Source organism: Pyrgilauda ruficollis, unplaced genomic scaffold (genome assembly GCF_017590135.1).
Source record: "Pyrgilauda ruficollis isolate IOZ18807 unplaced genomic scaffold, ASM1759013v1 scaffold37, whole genome shotgun sequence".
Classification (NCBI taxonomy): Eukaryota; Metazoa; Chordata; class Aves; order Passeriformes; family Passeridae; genus Pyrgilauda; species Pyrgilauda ruficollis.
This window is the reverse complement of record NW_024525156.1, coordinates 851332-865375: the sequence shown is the minus strand read 5'-3', so window position 1 is coordinate 865375 and position 14044 is coordinate 851332. Positions and strand designations below refer to the sequence as shown.

Here is a 14044-nt window from a genome sequence, read left to right as displayed (position 1 = left end):
TTTAGTTTTATTTTAATGGAGGAGGAAAGTGTATTGCTGTATCTTTATACAGACTTATAAATGTTGAATTTGAATTATTACCACTTTTAGCTTTCACCTAAAGGACTAGTTGAATCTGTTTTGGCAGCTAGGATAGAAGAAAAGAAGAAGCAACAGAAATGTACTAAAGCATTTGTTTATTTTACAAGGATTTAAGAATTTGGTTATGAATTGTGCCATCTAAGCTATGAAGTGGAATTGAACTCATAAATTGAAGAAAATGGCAAGCAATGGCATGAGAAAATAAAATGGCATCTGCTGTGACTTATATCTTTCCTTGATGGAACATTTTTCAGGTGTTTTTTTTTTTGTTCACTTGAAGTTCAGGGATGCTGCTGTGCACGAGGTAAAAGAAGTCAGAGGTTTTCAGGAGAGAGGGTGGAAAGGAAAAGGAAAGCTTATGAGATCAGCTGTAGTATGCAATTTAAAATTATATTGTGAAATGGGTAATGGCAGTCTTATTTCACTGAATGTGGCTTGTAGTCCTGGTCATAGAATCATAGAATGGTTGGTGTTGGAAGGGACCTAAAGATCATCTACTAGTTCTCATGAGTTAGCTTCTATATGCATTGTATGTGCTGACCAAAGCCTTGGTAGCCTAATTGTGGCAAGATGATAGTTTTTTCAATTGTTTTATATTCTGTTCATTACTGGTTAAATCCATCATGAATTAAAATTATTTGAAGCATATCTTACCTTTTCAGCATTTTCTTTGATGTGGAGCAAAGCAGAATGTTTCTGTGGTCATGCTTATTTTGTTGGTATGGATTTTTGTTTGGTTTGGTTGGGATTGTTTGCTTGTTTTGGGGCATTTTTTGTTCCTTCAGGACAGCCTTTGATTTTTCTTTTAGCTCTAACTTTATGATTTTTTTGGAAGCGAGTAGTGAGAAACCTGTGTTTCTGGGCTACAAAGTGGAAAGAAATCCTGAGTTCTTTCAAGCTGCCTTCATCAAAACTCTGCAAGGAGATTGGGGAGAGCCTGGAGAAGACAGAGACTACACAAAACCTTGTACACATTGCTCAGCTCCAGCGTCCAGTGGAATAGAGAGCAAGTTTTGGTGCTTTGAGTTCTTGTGGACTAAGAGCCGTTGTCTTCAGAGTGCTCTTACTTTTAAAATCATCCAGCTTTTACTATGTTAGATGTGTGTGAGGTGCAAGGCCTGGCATCACAAGGACTCTGTCCCTGCCTTCAGCTAAACTTGTAGAAGAGTACGTTTCTTATAATTTCTTTTCATCAGTCTGTATTTATTAATGCTTTTCTCTTTGCAGCTTTGAATAGCTATTTAATATCAGCTGGGCAAGTTTTCATTCTGAAAAGGAGAGAAGTTAATCCTTTAATTCTAAACCCTTTGTCATCATTTTGTTTTGCTGTCTGGTGGTTCTCTCTCCATAAACTGCGCTTTCATAGTCTTTTTTAATATGCACAATATTTTAAGGGGCTATAAATACTTGAATGTCAAATTTTAATTGAAACAACTAAGCAAAACCTATGCCTTAGAAGATGTTTATTAGTCACCATGACCAATGACACACTTTATAAAGATTAGTGGGGGGGGTGGGGGTGGAGTTTTGTTTATTTTAGTTTTTTTAGCCTGGAGCAGTAGTGCATTTTAAAGATGAAAATAAACAGAGTGATTGTTTTGAAATTTTTTTCAGTGCTATAAAGCTTTTGTTTAAATATTTCTAACCTGATGCTTTTATCATGGAACTGAAGTAACCCAGGAATAGCCTTAAGGTTAGCTGAATGTATCTGATCCTTCAACATTAGCTGAAGGCCTTCCTCCCTGCCACTGGAGATAAATATTTGCCTTTTGTAAATGGGACAGTTTCCTTTGCTACTAAAAACCATGCTGGCTTCTGCAACCTCATTTAATTGGAAACCTCCCTATGAGTCCTTTTCTCTTCATTGAATTCCACTATTGCATTGACTACAAATTTGCATCTGTATGTGAGAGGGACAATGAGGTTTTCCACACCATCCCTTCTCCACTGCATACAAAAATGAACACATAACTCTGAGCCTTTCACATGAGTTCACAAACCTGTCTGCTGTTGTGTTTGAGCATCTGACTCTAGTTAGTGTTTTCCCATTTTGATAAGTATTCACAAGGAAATGTTTCTTTTCTACCTTTTAGGGATGATTCAGTTAGCAGGTACTACCTGTTTTGTTGGACAGAATATCTGTCCTCTGACAAGACTGAAATGACTGCCACTGTTTCTTTGTTTAAAAGAAGAGCACACATAATTTCTGCCTGTGAGCTTACCCCTCTCCTCTGATCTGTATCTGAGCCCTCTTCTGGGGATACTCAAGGACTCTGAAACTGTGAGTTTCGTTGCTAAAAGAGTGCTGAGCATCTCCCCTATGCACTCACTTATTTCCTTTGTGCAAGTTTCTCTTGACCACATTGGTTCCCCTGGTTGGAGGGTGTGCCTGCCTCTGTGCACACCAATCATCTCTGCTACCAAGTCACACAGAGCCAGATCCTTCCTCTGGCTTTTCCAACCACTTGTCATGTAGTTGCTGCCATCCTACACTTAATATTAGCAAAGGAAAAGAGCTTTCCAATCAAAGCTTCTTCTGAGATTTTGACCTAGAAATCAAGGACCCTTTGAGGAAGGAGTCATTGGCGTGACAGAAGAATTATCACTCTGAAATCTCTAAATTTTTTTTCAGCTTCTTTCTCCGTGCTGTGTAAACTCCTGTTGTTTTAGCCATGCCCTCATAAAGTGGAATAAATTCTCAAAGAACTCTTTCAAATTTATGAGATCCACCATATCAAATGAGTATTTCACAAATGATGTTTGGTATTTTGAGACAATTGAGGAGAGAAGAAATTTTGACATCATCAATGTGGAATCCTGGTGGGAGCTTTAAACAAAGCAATAATGGGGACACTCTTGTTCATATAAGCAGTAGCTGTGCTGCCAGCATTACAGGATGCATTGTGCTCTAAACAGATAACCATGCTCCTACAGAGCTTCATGAGCTATTTCTTAAATCTGAGTGCTGTAGGACAAGAAGATACAGAAGTTTCCCTTCACAGGAAATAGCAGAGCTTGAGCTAGTAAGAAGGGATTATATGAATGCTCCCTGGTTCAACTCTTTCTTTTCTTTTTTCCAGTAAATGAGTAAATGTGTGAAAGTTGAGAGGTGTCTGTGTAAGGGAGGTATGTATTTGTGGGCAGGACAGGGAGATGATGAGATGACAACTGAGATGGTTATGTCACTAAGGCACCTTAGGAATGGTTGAAAGAGTTTACTCTGTAAATGTTTGCCAGAATATTGGAAGAGTTCCAGGTGCTGCCATTTGCCTGGTTATTCTGTGACTAACTCCACATAAATGCAACAGATTTTGGATTGACCCTTTGCATTGCACTCAATGAGTTCATGATCTCACACTGTAAATATTCATTATTTTTATAACATGGACGCTAATTCTCAATGGAAAAAGCCATAGAGCATCCCTTCAGAATCAGAGGAAAGAAAACAAGCTATCAGGAAAATGCAAGGAATATAAGTGCCTTACAAACTTCATTACTGATTGTATGTTTTTCTTTTTGTATGGAGCATAACCTAATGCTGTATACGTCATTAAATCAAGTGGAGACCTGTATCAACTGGAAATGCATCTTCTGTGGGTCTGTTGCTTTGGGAAGGTGAAAAGTATAGATATGATGGATAGGAGGCAGATAGGAGGTGTAGATTTTTCATTATGTTTAATATAGTTTTCCTATTTTACTTGTGTGGTTTGTAGGTTGTGGAGGCTTTATGCATCACTTACACTTCTCTCCTGCCAGAATTACTGCTGAACTGAAGCCTGCTTTGACCATAGTAATGACTTTACTGAAATAATTAATGTACTGGCATCTGATAACTTAAATATTGCTATTTGCTAATAGTCCTGAACTGATTTGGTCTCTGTTATTTCTAACTCAGTGGTTCACCCTGTTCTGTTTTCCAGTTGAGCTATTGGTTACTTAGCAGGAATGTTTTATTTGGGTTAATTTAGGAAGAGTGATGTCCAGTGCCAGCTGTCCCATGCCAGCACAGCGTGTACTGTCCTTTAGGCCAAAAAGACACAACTTAATGACTAATGAGTTGAACATTGCTATTGTCATGAATGCTTTCCATTAATGCCTCTGCAGCTAGGGCAGCTGCAAATGGAAGGTAAAGCTCATGAAAAACCAATAGCAGCTTTGAATCTTCAAATAATAGTAAAAAATGTAAATAGGGGAGAGGATGGCAGTTTTATATCGGTAGCTACCCTTGCGCAAACACATACTTAGCAGGAAGTTTTAGGTGGCTAACATAAGAGGCCCGTAACTCCCTCTTCATCAGTCTCTTCCTTCCATTTCTAACTTCATTGCATTTCTTTTCCTGGGGACTCATGTTGTTTCTCTTTCACTTTCTTTCTTTCCATCCCACTGCATGCCTCTTTCCTTGGTCTGACCTCAGAGAGGACGAGTATGAAGAGGAAGAAGAAGAACAGCCAGTCACAGAGCCCAATACTGAGGATGAGGGGGAGGAAGAGGCCGATAGGCAGGTCAAAGCCAGGTACCAGGATTCAGAATTGTCCCTCCACCTTTTCTTCAGGCTCTGGCATGAACTCACAAGCACAGTGTGCAGTGGCATCCACCTTTTCACTCACATTCCTTGATCACCTGTTAAAGCCACCCCCCACAGAAATATTTTTGCATTTAAAAGCTTTGGGGAAGGGGCTGGGGAGTGGCAGTGCTAATGGAAACACTCAATTATATAGGTTCAGTGCACTATGAACTGTCTGCACTCACTCCCTTTAGGTGAGGCTCACAAATCCTAAAAGCTTTATTGAAAAGCATAACTTTAAGCATGGTTTGATTTAACTTTCTAGTTAAGGCAATGATGAAACACTACAATGCTTAGCTGAGGATGTTGCTTGGTTTCTTAGGTTTTCATCCCTATCTTCACAATACTACTTTATTAGGAATATCTGTTGCTATGCAGTAAATTGACAATTTTTGAATGCTGCCTTAGATTCCATGTAAGTTTCGTTCATGTTTTAACAGCAAAGAATTACTTTGAGGCAAAACTGATATACATGTGTATATAATATATACCAATATACATACATATGTATATATAAAATATTATAAATGTCTGCTCATCTGAGTATATACAGATATAAGTAAATCACCAATCAATATTCTTCATCACATATCAATACTCTTGTGTAAAAATTTTCCACTTATTTCTGAGATATATATATATATATATATGATTTTGGCATTTGGCAACTTGATCCTAATAAACTGGAAGCAAGAAAATACGTTCTTTGTTCCAGACAGTCGTTTGATTTAGGTTAAATTATTTGGCTTTGCAACTCGGCAAATGAGATTGGAATTTATTTTTTTAAATAAACCACATTCATGCAGATGCTGTACAGCACAGAAGGAAGAAAGGAAACTGTTTAATGTGTGAATTCCAAAGAAAATACTGTACTTTTGTTATTATTATCTTCCAGTCTGCAAATCTTGCCAATGGCTGCCTGAAACTTCAAAATTAAGTGATAATTTCCGCAAATCTGATTCTTAAAAGTCAAAGCTAAGACACAAGTTACTGGTAAATCTCATGAGTGTAGTAAAATACTGCTTTAAAAAGTGAGGAAGAGCCTCACTAAGAAATGGGAAGAGCATAATGTGTTTTTAGGTCATTGGTCTTTTTAAGATAATTATCTCTTTAAGGTAACTGGGTGATATTCCCATGACTTTCCTAAGTACCTTCTTTCACTGTCTCTGTAGCATAAAAAAAAATATCTGTAATGTGGCTATTTGTGTTAGATGCTGACAGGTAGGACTGGAATGGCTTCAGTGTCTCCTGTCAAGCACAGCAGGTGCGGTAGATGAAGGTTTCCAGATTTTCCATTGTGAGAACAATTACCTGATGATTAACTGCCTAAGTTCCCAACATATCTAACACAAATTGTGTTTTTGTTGCCTATGCTGCGCCAAGTCTACAGTTCTCAAATAAGGACTGTGCCTTCCATGCCAGCTGGGGGATTGCAGAAGTGGTCTTGGGAGAATGAAATCAGCCACGTCAATGATCCAGACCAAAGCCCATGCACAGTGTTTGTGCTGGAGTTTCTAGTGAAAACAGACACCTGGCAGTGCACATCCCATGGCTTTTCACCTGCTTTGTGCCTTCTGTCACTCACCATCATCTCCCTTCAGTACAGCAAAGCAGATGTGTTTTCTGTTTTCTTTGATGCAAAGTCTGCAAGTTTCTATGAAAGACCAGCATGGAATGCTGACACTCAGAGAAACCAGAAATTAGTGCCTTCATACCTAGAAAAATATCTGTTAAGGTGTTGCTTTTGAGATCATTCTAAACTTGAATTTTTACAGAAGAGTGCTAATTGAGTACTTTTTTATTTTCATCTTTGTTGGATTAACATTTTTAGTAAATATATCAGATTCCCAAGGAGGATGATAGTCAGATATCAGAGAGTCAAGATATCTACATGAGCTCTCTGGACTTGGAGAAGCAGTCCTGCAGACTGTATCTTGAAGCATCTGTACTCCATGGAGTATTTTCTAGTGTGCTCAGTCTGCTTTGTACTGCTCTGACAACATTTACAACCTAACTTGAAATATGTGAAAATTGTTCCAAAAATAGGTGTAAAAAGGCTTGTGAAAATTAGTTCTGAAGCCTATAGGTTAAATCCCCTCTTTTCCTTTAGAATAAGTTGCTTCTTTCCCCCAGTCTTTCCAACTGCACGAAGAATCCCACTGGGATACAAAGATGTGAGTTCTCTTTATTTAAAAAGATGTGATGATTGTCTAAATTTTGGAAGTTTTTGTTTGTCTGACTCTTCTTCTTTTTTTTCCCCAGCAAGTGATACTATCTGTGATCTCCCTTCACCCCATTTTTCTCTCCGCTTCCCTTTCTAATGATTTTTTCCTCCTGCAGTGAGGTTCCAGATGTGCATGAGACTGTGAAGGAAAGCTTTTCACAGTGTTCTGACTCTTCAGCTGTCTCCAGTGCCATTTCTCCAGTTGAGAGGCCTCTCACCTGCTCTAGAGCAAAGAGCTTTTCTAGCAACTCCTCTTCTGTGCCTGACTCATCTGTCTCTCATCATAATTCTGTCCTTTCATCACCGTCTTCACCTGCAACAGCATTGCTGAGCTCTCCCCAAAATTCCTCAGCATCCATTACTCCAAAGGCATCTCCAACAGTGGAGAAATTACCTTATGTACCACACACTCCTTTTCATCTCTTCTCATATGACTTTGAAGACTCTCCAGCATCTGTGAAAGAGAAGGAAGCAGAAATGATGAGGGAAAACAGGTAGATTTTATATAGCTAACAATAATTTTCAGATAAATGAATAAAACCTTTCAAGAATTTTACAGTGTTAATAATGCTACTCTATGTGTTCTATTACTTCCAGAACATGCTGTACTAATTTTAGCCCTGTAAGCCAGTATTTTGATTTGCTGACATCATTACTCTTCTTCCAGGTCTGTAGTTAATAAATATCCTGGCCTCCTCTGTAAAGCAGTGGGTAAATAACCCATGGTTTGGGAGATCACAGAAAGGAGCACCATTTTGCTATCATTTACAACAGTGTAATTTGCAGACATGTTTTCATGAAAATTAATGGGGCTCTTCTGTTATAAAATCAAGAGAGGTCAGATCAGCTTGAAATTCAGGGGTGAAGTCCTGGCTTCAAAGGCTGAACTGCCAAATCCTAAATTTGTTGTTTGATTACAGTGCATGTCCATCTCATGTGCAATTTCAGCTCATGCTTGCAATAAGAGATCTATAAAGATAACAAAGCACTCAGAATAGACAGTTTTATCTCCACAACATCTGTGGAATTTACTTGTTCCTCATGCATTTATCTTAGTTTTTTACTTTAATTTCCCCATCCCATCCCTCTAAAATAAAACAAAAAAAATATTGTATTGTCTCATCTGTTTTCAAGTAAAAGAAATAGACAGTAAGTAGCACTAAAAACAATGACAGAGAATCACCTTGGAAAGAGGTTGATGATTTTTTGCTGTCTCTTACAGTTGTTAGTGTTGTCTGAATTAAGTGCTGAAAATGTACATTTATATTGCATGCGTATTTATTTCTTCCTCTCTCCAGCAGTCCTTCTGAGTTTCTGCATGTGAACAAATGTTTTGATTCTTTTGATCCTTTTAATTTTTGATCTTTCTCTCCTAATAGGTGGGTGTGTTTTGTCCCTTTTTCATTTTTGTGAAAAGTCTGTAAATCCAAGTATTTGTTGACAAGTGACTTAGTTCACATATTTTTCCTTTACCTGCAACTTGAACACTGGAATTCCTCTAAATTTACATTTTCCTTGATAGGTGCACTTTTCCCTTAGACCTCTCACACTCGTTTATTGGTCTCCCATTGCTGCTGCTGTTATACTTTAGAGAGTAGATTCCTAAATACCTCCTGTTCCTCCAATATTTAGTATTTCTGCAGTGTTTTGTTTTTTCCTCTAACCATCTTTTCCGCTTCCATTTAGGACAGAGGTTCAGGGGTGGGGGTGGGGATGGAGATTCTTCCAGGTTTATCTGGAGAAAAAGGAGGGCAAAGTCTGCACAATTTATTCAATAATATGCCCATAAAAGAGGAAAATGTCTTGAGGGTGAATGCTGCTGGATAAGACTATTGCATCTATACTGGTATATGAGACAAGAAGGGAAAATGGAAGCAATAGTCAGTACCAGAGGAAGTTTAGAAAGATAAACTTTGTGTACAGCATACAGACTTAGCCTGGTATTCTAGTCTTGCCTTGCTCCTATTACAGCAACTCAGTGTTCCTCTAAATTTGGTAGGATGTGGTGTCCGGACCAGTCCCTCTGAATTTAATTTTTTTAATCGTTGTCGGTCTGACTCCATAGGAGGTGAATTCCCTCCATTTCATGAGAGTTATCTTTGGACTAATTGAAAACCCTTGGTATGAAAAAGGGTTCTGCTCTGTGTCAGCTTTTTCATGGGGCACAGGAGAAGAAAAGCACATGTAATGGTTGATAAGAAGGTCTCTTTGCAGTCAATCAAAATGGAAATGGAGGTTTCTGTGTCAGGAACATACCAAATGAGTTCTGAGTTCTTATCAGGACAGTGGAGTTTACTCATCTGTAACTCAGTACAGGCACAGTCAGAACATTTCCTGGGCTGAACCTGTCGGAGAGAAGACCCAAGCTAGGTCTGTGCTACCAGGGAAGCTCCACACTGTCCAGTTACACAGCCTCCAGTGGACCACTGTCTCCAGTTTCTAGTTAGTTTTCTTGTAGGGCAAGAAGGCTCAGACAGCAATTATTTCCTGCAAAATTCCTTTAGTGGCTCAGAAACATGCATGTTGGAATTTTTTTCCAAGATTATTTCCCTGTTACTGGTCAGTATAGTGTCTCAAAAAACAGATGAGGGATGGGAGGTGTTTTCTAAAGCATTTACCTGAAACTGCTGTTCCAGAGGACATGTTCTCTAAAGCATGATCCCTTCCATTGTAAAAGCACCTCTCTGAAATCTACTCTGATTTTAACATGGGCCTTGGCAGGCAGCAATGCTGTTGAACCCTAAGGAAAAACGTGAAACTTTGAATGAAATTTTGCATGGCTAGATGAGTGTGCTAAATGGAGCTGAAGGAAACCAACCAGCCTTTTCAAATAAAATTTCTGAGTGAAATTACTGAGTGCTGATGTGTGTGAGGGAAGAAGCAGCAGAGAAAAGATATGGTGAAAGAGGATATATTATATCTTGTGAAGTATAATAAGGACAATGATGTTGCTCTATTTCCTGAAATGAATTTTGCAATTTGGATGAGTTGACCCTGCTGAGTACTGATCTTCAGAGCACCATATGCTTTCCATGTGGGAAAATGGCATTGTCTGTGAACTGTATTAAAGAGAGAAATATTAGCATTTTCCCAAATCAAGAATCTTTTCTTGACATGCTGTTTAAGTACAATGGTTAAAAGGCACAGCAAAGCAACACAACTGAATTTTCTATTCAGTACAGGAGCCAGGATGAAAACATTGATAGAAAGGACTCTGGGGAGGTGGCCATTCCAGGAGTCCTGGAAACAATTTCTCTTTGATCAGCAAGCTCACATTGAAGTGAAGTGAGTTTATAGGGTTTTTTAATGGAGAGAAGGGCTGATAGAAATTTCTAAAGCCATGCTTCCGGAGACATGTCTTTTTAACCATGGTGATGATTTTTTACAGGCATGGTAAGAAATGGCACATAAGCTCTTACTTATGTTGGGGGAGGGGAAAGAAAATACTTCTGGCTTTAATTGAAAAGAATGTGGTTGCTTTTCCATTTAAAATGCAAACATTTGCAAGGCATGGATCCCATGTTCAGATCATGTCTCAGGAGTGCTGCCATTTTCCTTAATTTTAGTAGACATGGATACTGCTGTCTTGGGCTGGTTTGATCCCTTTTCTAATGGTTGGATATCACTCACAAAACAGCTAATAATTCTGAGTAACTGAGCAGTATTCAAGTATTCCTGTTCTGAGTTGTCAACTGGGAGGACCATTCAAACCTCTCATTATTTTCCTTACCAGTAGCTCACTGATACATCATGTATGTTGATGCCATGGTTGATATTAAGAGTACGATTGGTTGCATATTTGGAAATAGAGCAACATTTTCAGAAGGTCAGTGTTTGAAAAATTCTGGGGTATGGAGTCATTATCCCCTCGTAAACAAGAGGATTTACTATTGCATGCCTGTTTGCTGACCGTTTTTTTCTGTCTCTCCCTTTCTCCTTCTTTTCTTCCCATTTCTTCAGATACAATAGCTATGGCAGCAGCTCTTACTCTTCTCCACGACCTTACGCTGGTGTGAGTGCCCCTACAACACCCACTACTCGTTATGGGACAACTCTGTCACCACCTCAGGAGACCAAATCTGACAGGTTTGTAAATTAATCAGTGTTTTCACAACAGTTCCTTTGCAGACAGAATGAAGGAGATAAATGTAAGCTGTTCTGAATGAGTACTGGAAATAACTTCTGACCGGATTTTTTCTAACACTGGGGGGAAAATGGAAAAAAATCTAAATGTGTTGATTTCCCGCTCAATCTCAAGCCTTTCTGTCTGACTTGGTGTTAAAGGTTGGGTGTATTTCCATCCCATTTCTGTTTCTTCCACTTAAATGGATAAAGCAGAGTTGCTGTTATAAGTATTAAAAGGTGAATTAAAATTTTCTTTCTTTCCATTCTTAAAAATGAATTCAGATAGATCTATTTTCACTTCTATCCTCTTAAATCAACTGCAAAATCTTGGAAATGTGCTTAGCTCAGAATTTCCTAGGCCAATGTTGTCCTTTCTTGAAAATACATGATATATCTCATTCTATTTCATCAAAAGCAAAACATTTATTGCTATAGCTAAAGCAAACTCCTAATAACCAACCAGTTATCAGCTTGCTTTAAGAAAAAAATTTAAAGGGGAAAAAAACCCAAACCAGAAAAAAAAATTGTTTTGAACAATCAAAATACTCTTTTGAATTATGTAAGGCACTAGGGGAAGACAAAAGATAGGAAAATGTTATGGATACTTGAATGAAATGCTTGCCAATAGGTTTGGACCACCAGAAATTAACTATCTGTTACAACCTGAGAGTAAATGACAGCTTCAAAGGATATCATGCTGATTTTAAGAAGGAAAGGTAAAAGTTTGTAATTAATTTAATTTAATAATATGATGCAATAATGTATATAATATCCAATTAGGCCAGATGGGGTTTGGATTGTTTGTTTTCAAATTGGCCTCTAATATGCAGTTTCATAAAAACTGCATATTCCACCCTGTTTTCTGAACTTCAGGGTTTTTACAGGACCCTTTTTCTGTATTCCAGTTAATTTTTTCTAATGACTCTTTGGTGTATTTCTGTATATGTATGTATGTTTGTGTGTGTGTGTGTGTATATATGTTGGAACCTTCCTAATGCCTCACATCCTTTTCAGACTGCTACTCAGAATGGTTCAAGTTAGATTCTTCCAGCATACATGTATTTGTAGCCATGAGGTATTGATTTAATCTTTTTTTTCAAGTGAGTAATTAAATTAAGTTTCTCTTTGGAGAAAAGCATTGTTTTTCATTTGCTCATCTTCCTGGAGTACCTTGCCTCGATTTGTCTTTCCTGATCTCAATTAAATTATTGCCAAGTGTAACCACAATAAAAAAACTCGACACCGGCATACTCATCCCTGTTTATCTCAGCAAAATTGATGCAAGATAAGCAAGAGTTAAAAGTATCCCACTGCTTTGGAAGTTTAAGATTTTCAAGCTCCTGCTATTGTAAGCTTCTTATTGCTACTGTGGCAAAGAAACCCCAAAGTGGTCAAACACTGAGATGGCTAAAGATGGTTGGGCTTGTCCTGCAAGAGGCTGATGATGCTGGCCCTGCTCCAGTGAGGAAAGCCAGCTTTCATTTCGGCATCTGCATAAGTGCCTTGCTGGTTTGGAGCCAAAATGCCTCGGCCCCACAGGATGAAGCTGTAAAATTTGCAGATTCATGGAGAGTCAGGCCAGAGGGGAGCTCTGCAGTCATCTGTTGTGACCTATAATGGGTCTCACAGAAGCTAAATGAAAGACCCCTGTACTCTCACGTGTTTTCAAGTGGCAGCACATGATTTCTCCTGAAAATATTCCAGTATTTATAATCACTGCTAGGAAAATATTCTATATTTTGAAGCCGGTTTTTCTAGCAGCATCTTTCAGCCGACACACCTCATCTTTCTTTTTTCTGTGAAACTGTAAAGTGCTCTACCTTCAACCATCAAATCTGTCTTGCATGTTGTGACTGAACACAGTGCTCAGCATTGCATCTCTGTCTTTCCTTCAGGTTATGTTTGCTGCTTTCCACCTCACTTGATAAAAATCTCTGTACTCCTGTTTAAATTTGCAGATTGCTGTTCATGGTAGTTCATGAACTCACCAGGGTTTCTGCATTTTTATATTTGAGTGATGTTACAGCCTGATACTTCCTGTATATGAGTCTTTGAAAATCTGTGTACACCACTGCTGCATGTTGTCTGCAGAATAGATGCAGTTATTTCTTTAAACATAATTAAGTTTACAGTTTCAGATGCCATTTTGCATTTTCTTGTTCTTTTTGAGAGTGCTGCCACTGCAGATATATACTTCTGCAAGCTTTAAAGAACTGACTGCTTTGAAGAAGGCAGAAGCCTCCCTTAATTTCTTTGTCTTGAAAGATATGCACTGAAGAAATGTCCATGTAGAGACTGACACATGGAATTTGCTTATTGGAGAGTAAGCATGACGCAATGCTTGGCACTAATTAGTAAATGGAAAGTATTGTGGAGGTTTTCACAGTTTTCTATGAATGGTGTTTGCCTCAGATTATGTAAACATTATTTCCTACCTCCTGATGGTAAAAATTTACATGGATTCAAACACCCAAAAAAAGTTAAAAGATTGCGGTGGGGGGGAGAGGAAAACTTTTGATAAGAAGCAGATGTGTATCTAAGGTTAGCTCTAAGGTGTGTTTTCTGGTTTCAGCTTATGCTACAGTTATGCAAAGCCTTCCCAGAAAGATTCTGTCTTTTATCAGGCTGAGAAAAGCTTCAGATGCAGGTCCTGGTACCGTTTATCTGACCTTCGAGAATGAGGAAGAAGGAAGAAGGAGCATTTAGAGCAGTGCCCAGCACAGTGATTCATGCTCCATTCAGTTGCCCTGACAGGCCTTTCAAACCCTTGGCTGCATATTGCTTATGTAAACAAGAGCTACAACTTAGGTGGGAAGAAGCAGTGTGGTTGACATTTTGACATTCATACTTTTAAAACCCTCTTTGGCTGAGATCAGTAGGGAATCATAAGAGCAGTATGTCAGTGCAAAAGTAGCTGGATTTTGTTCTTTGAAATCCACATCATCTGTATATTTCTGATTGTACAGCAGAAGAAAAGGCTTACTTTACCATTTCTAAATACAGCTGCAGCCTTTTGGCAACTTCTTGCAAAGCTGTTGTTCTCTCTTATT

At 38.4% G+C, this 14044-nt stretch overlaps 1 protein-coding gene across 3 annotated transcripts in view; it reads left to right on the top strand.

The window, feature by feature from the left end:
• FHOD3 (formin homology 2 domain containing 3) overlaps positions 1-14044 on the top strand; it is a 374811-nt gene that overhangs the window by 272189 nt on the left and 88578 nt on the right. For 2 of the 3 annotated variants that reach the window (XM_041475887.1, XM_041475885.1), the window contains exon 11: positions 10830-10955. In XM_041475887.1, coding sequence (XP_041331821.1) covers positions 10830-10955 — 126 coding nt within the window. Of the gene's footprint in view, positions 1-4495; positions 4595-6985; positions 7364-10829; positions 10956-14044 lie in introns of all 3 variants that reach the window. The other variant, XM_041475888.1, reaches the window with a different exon arrangement.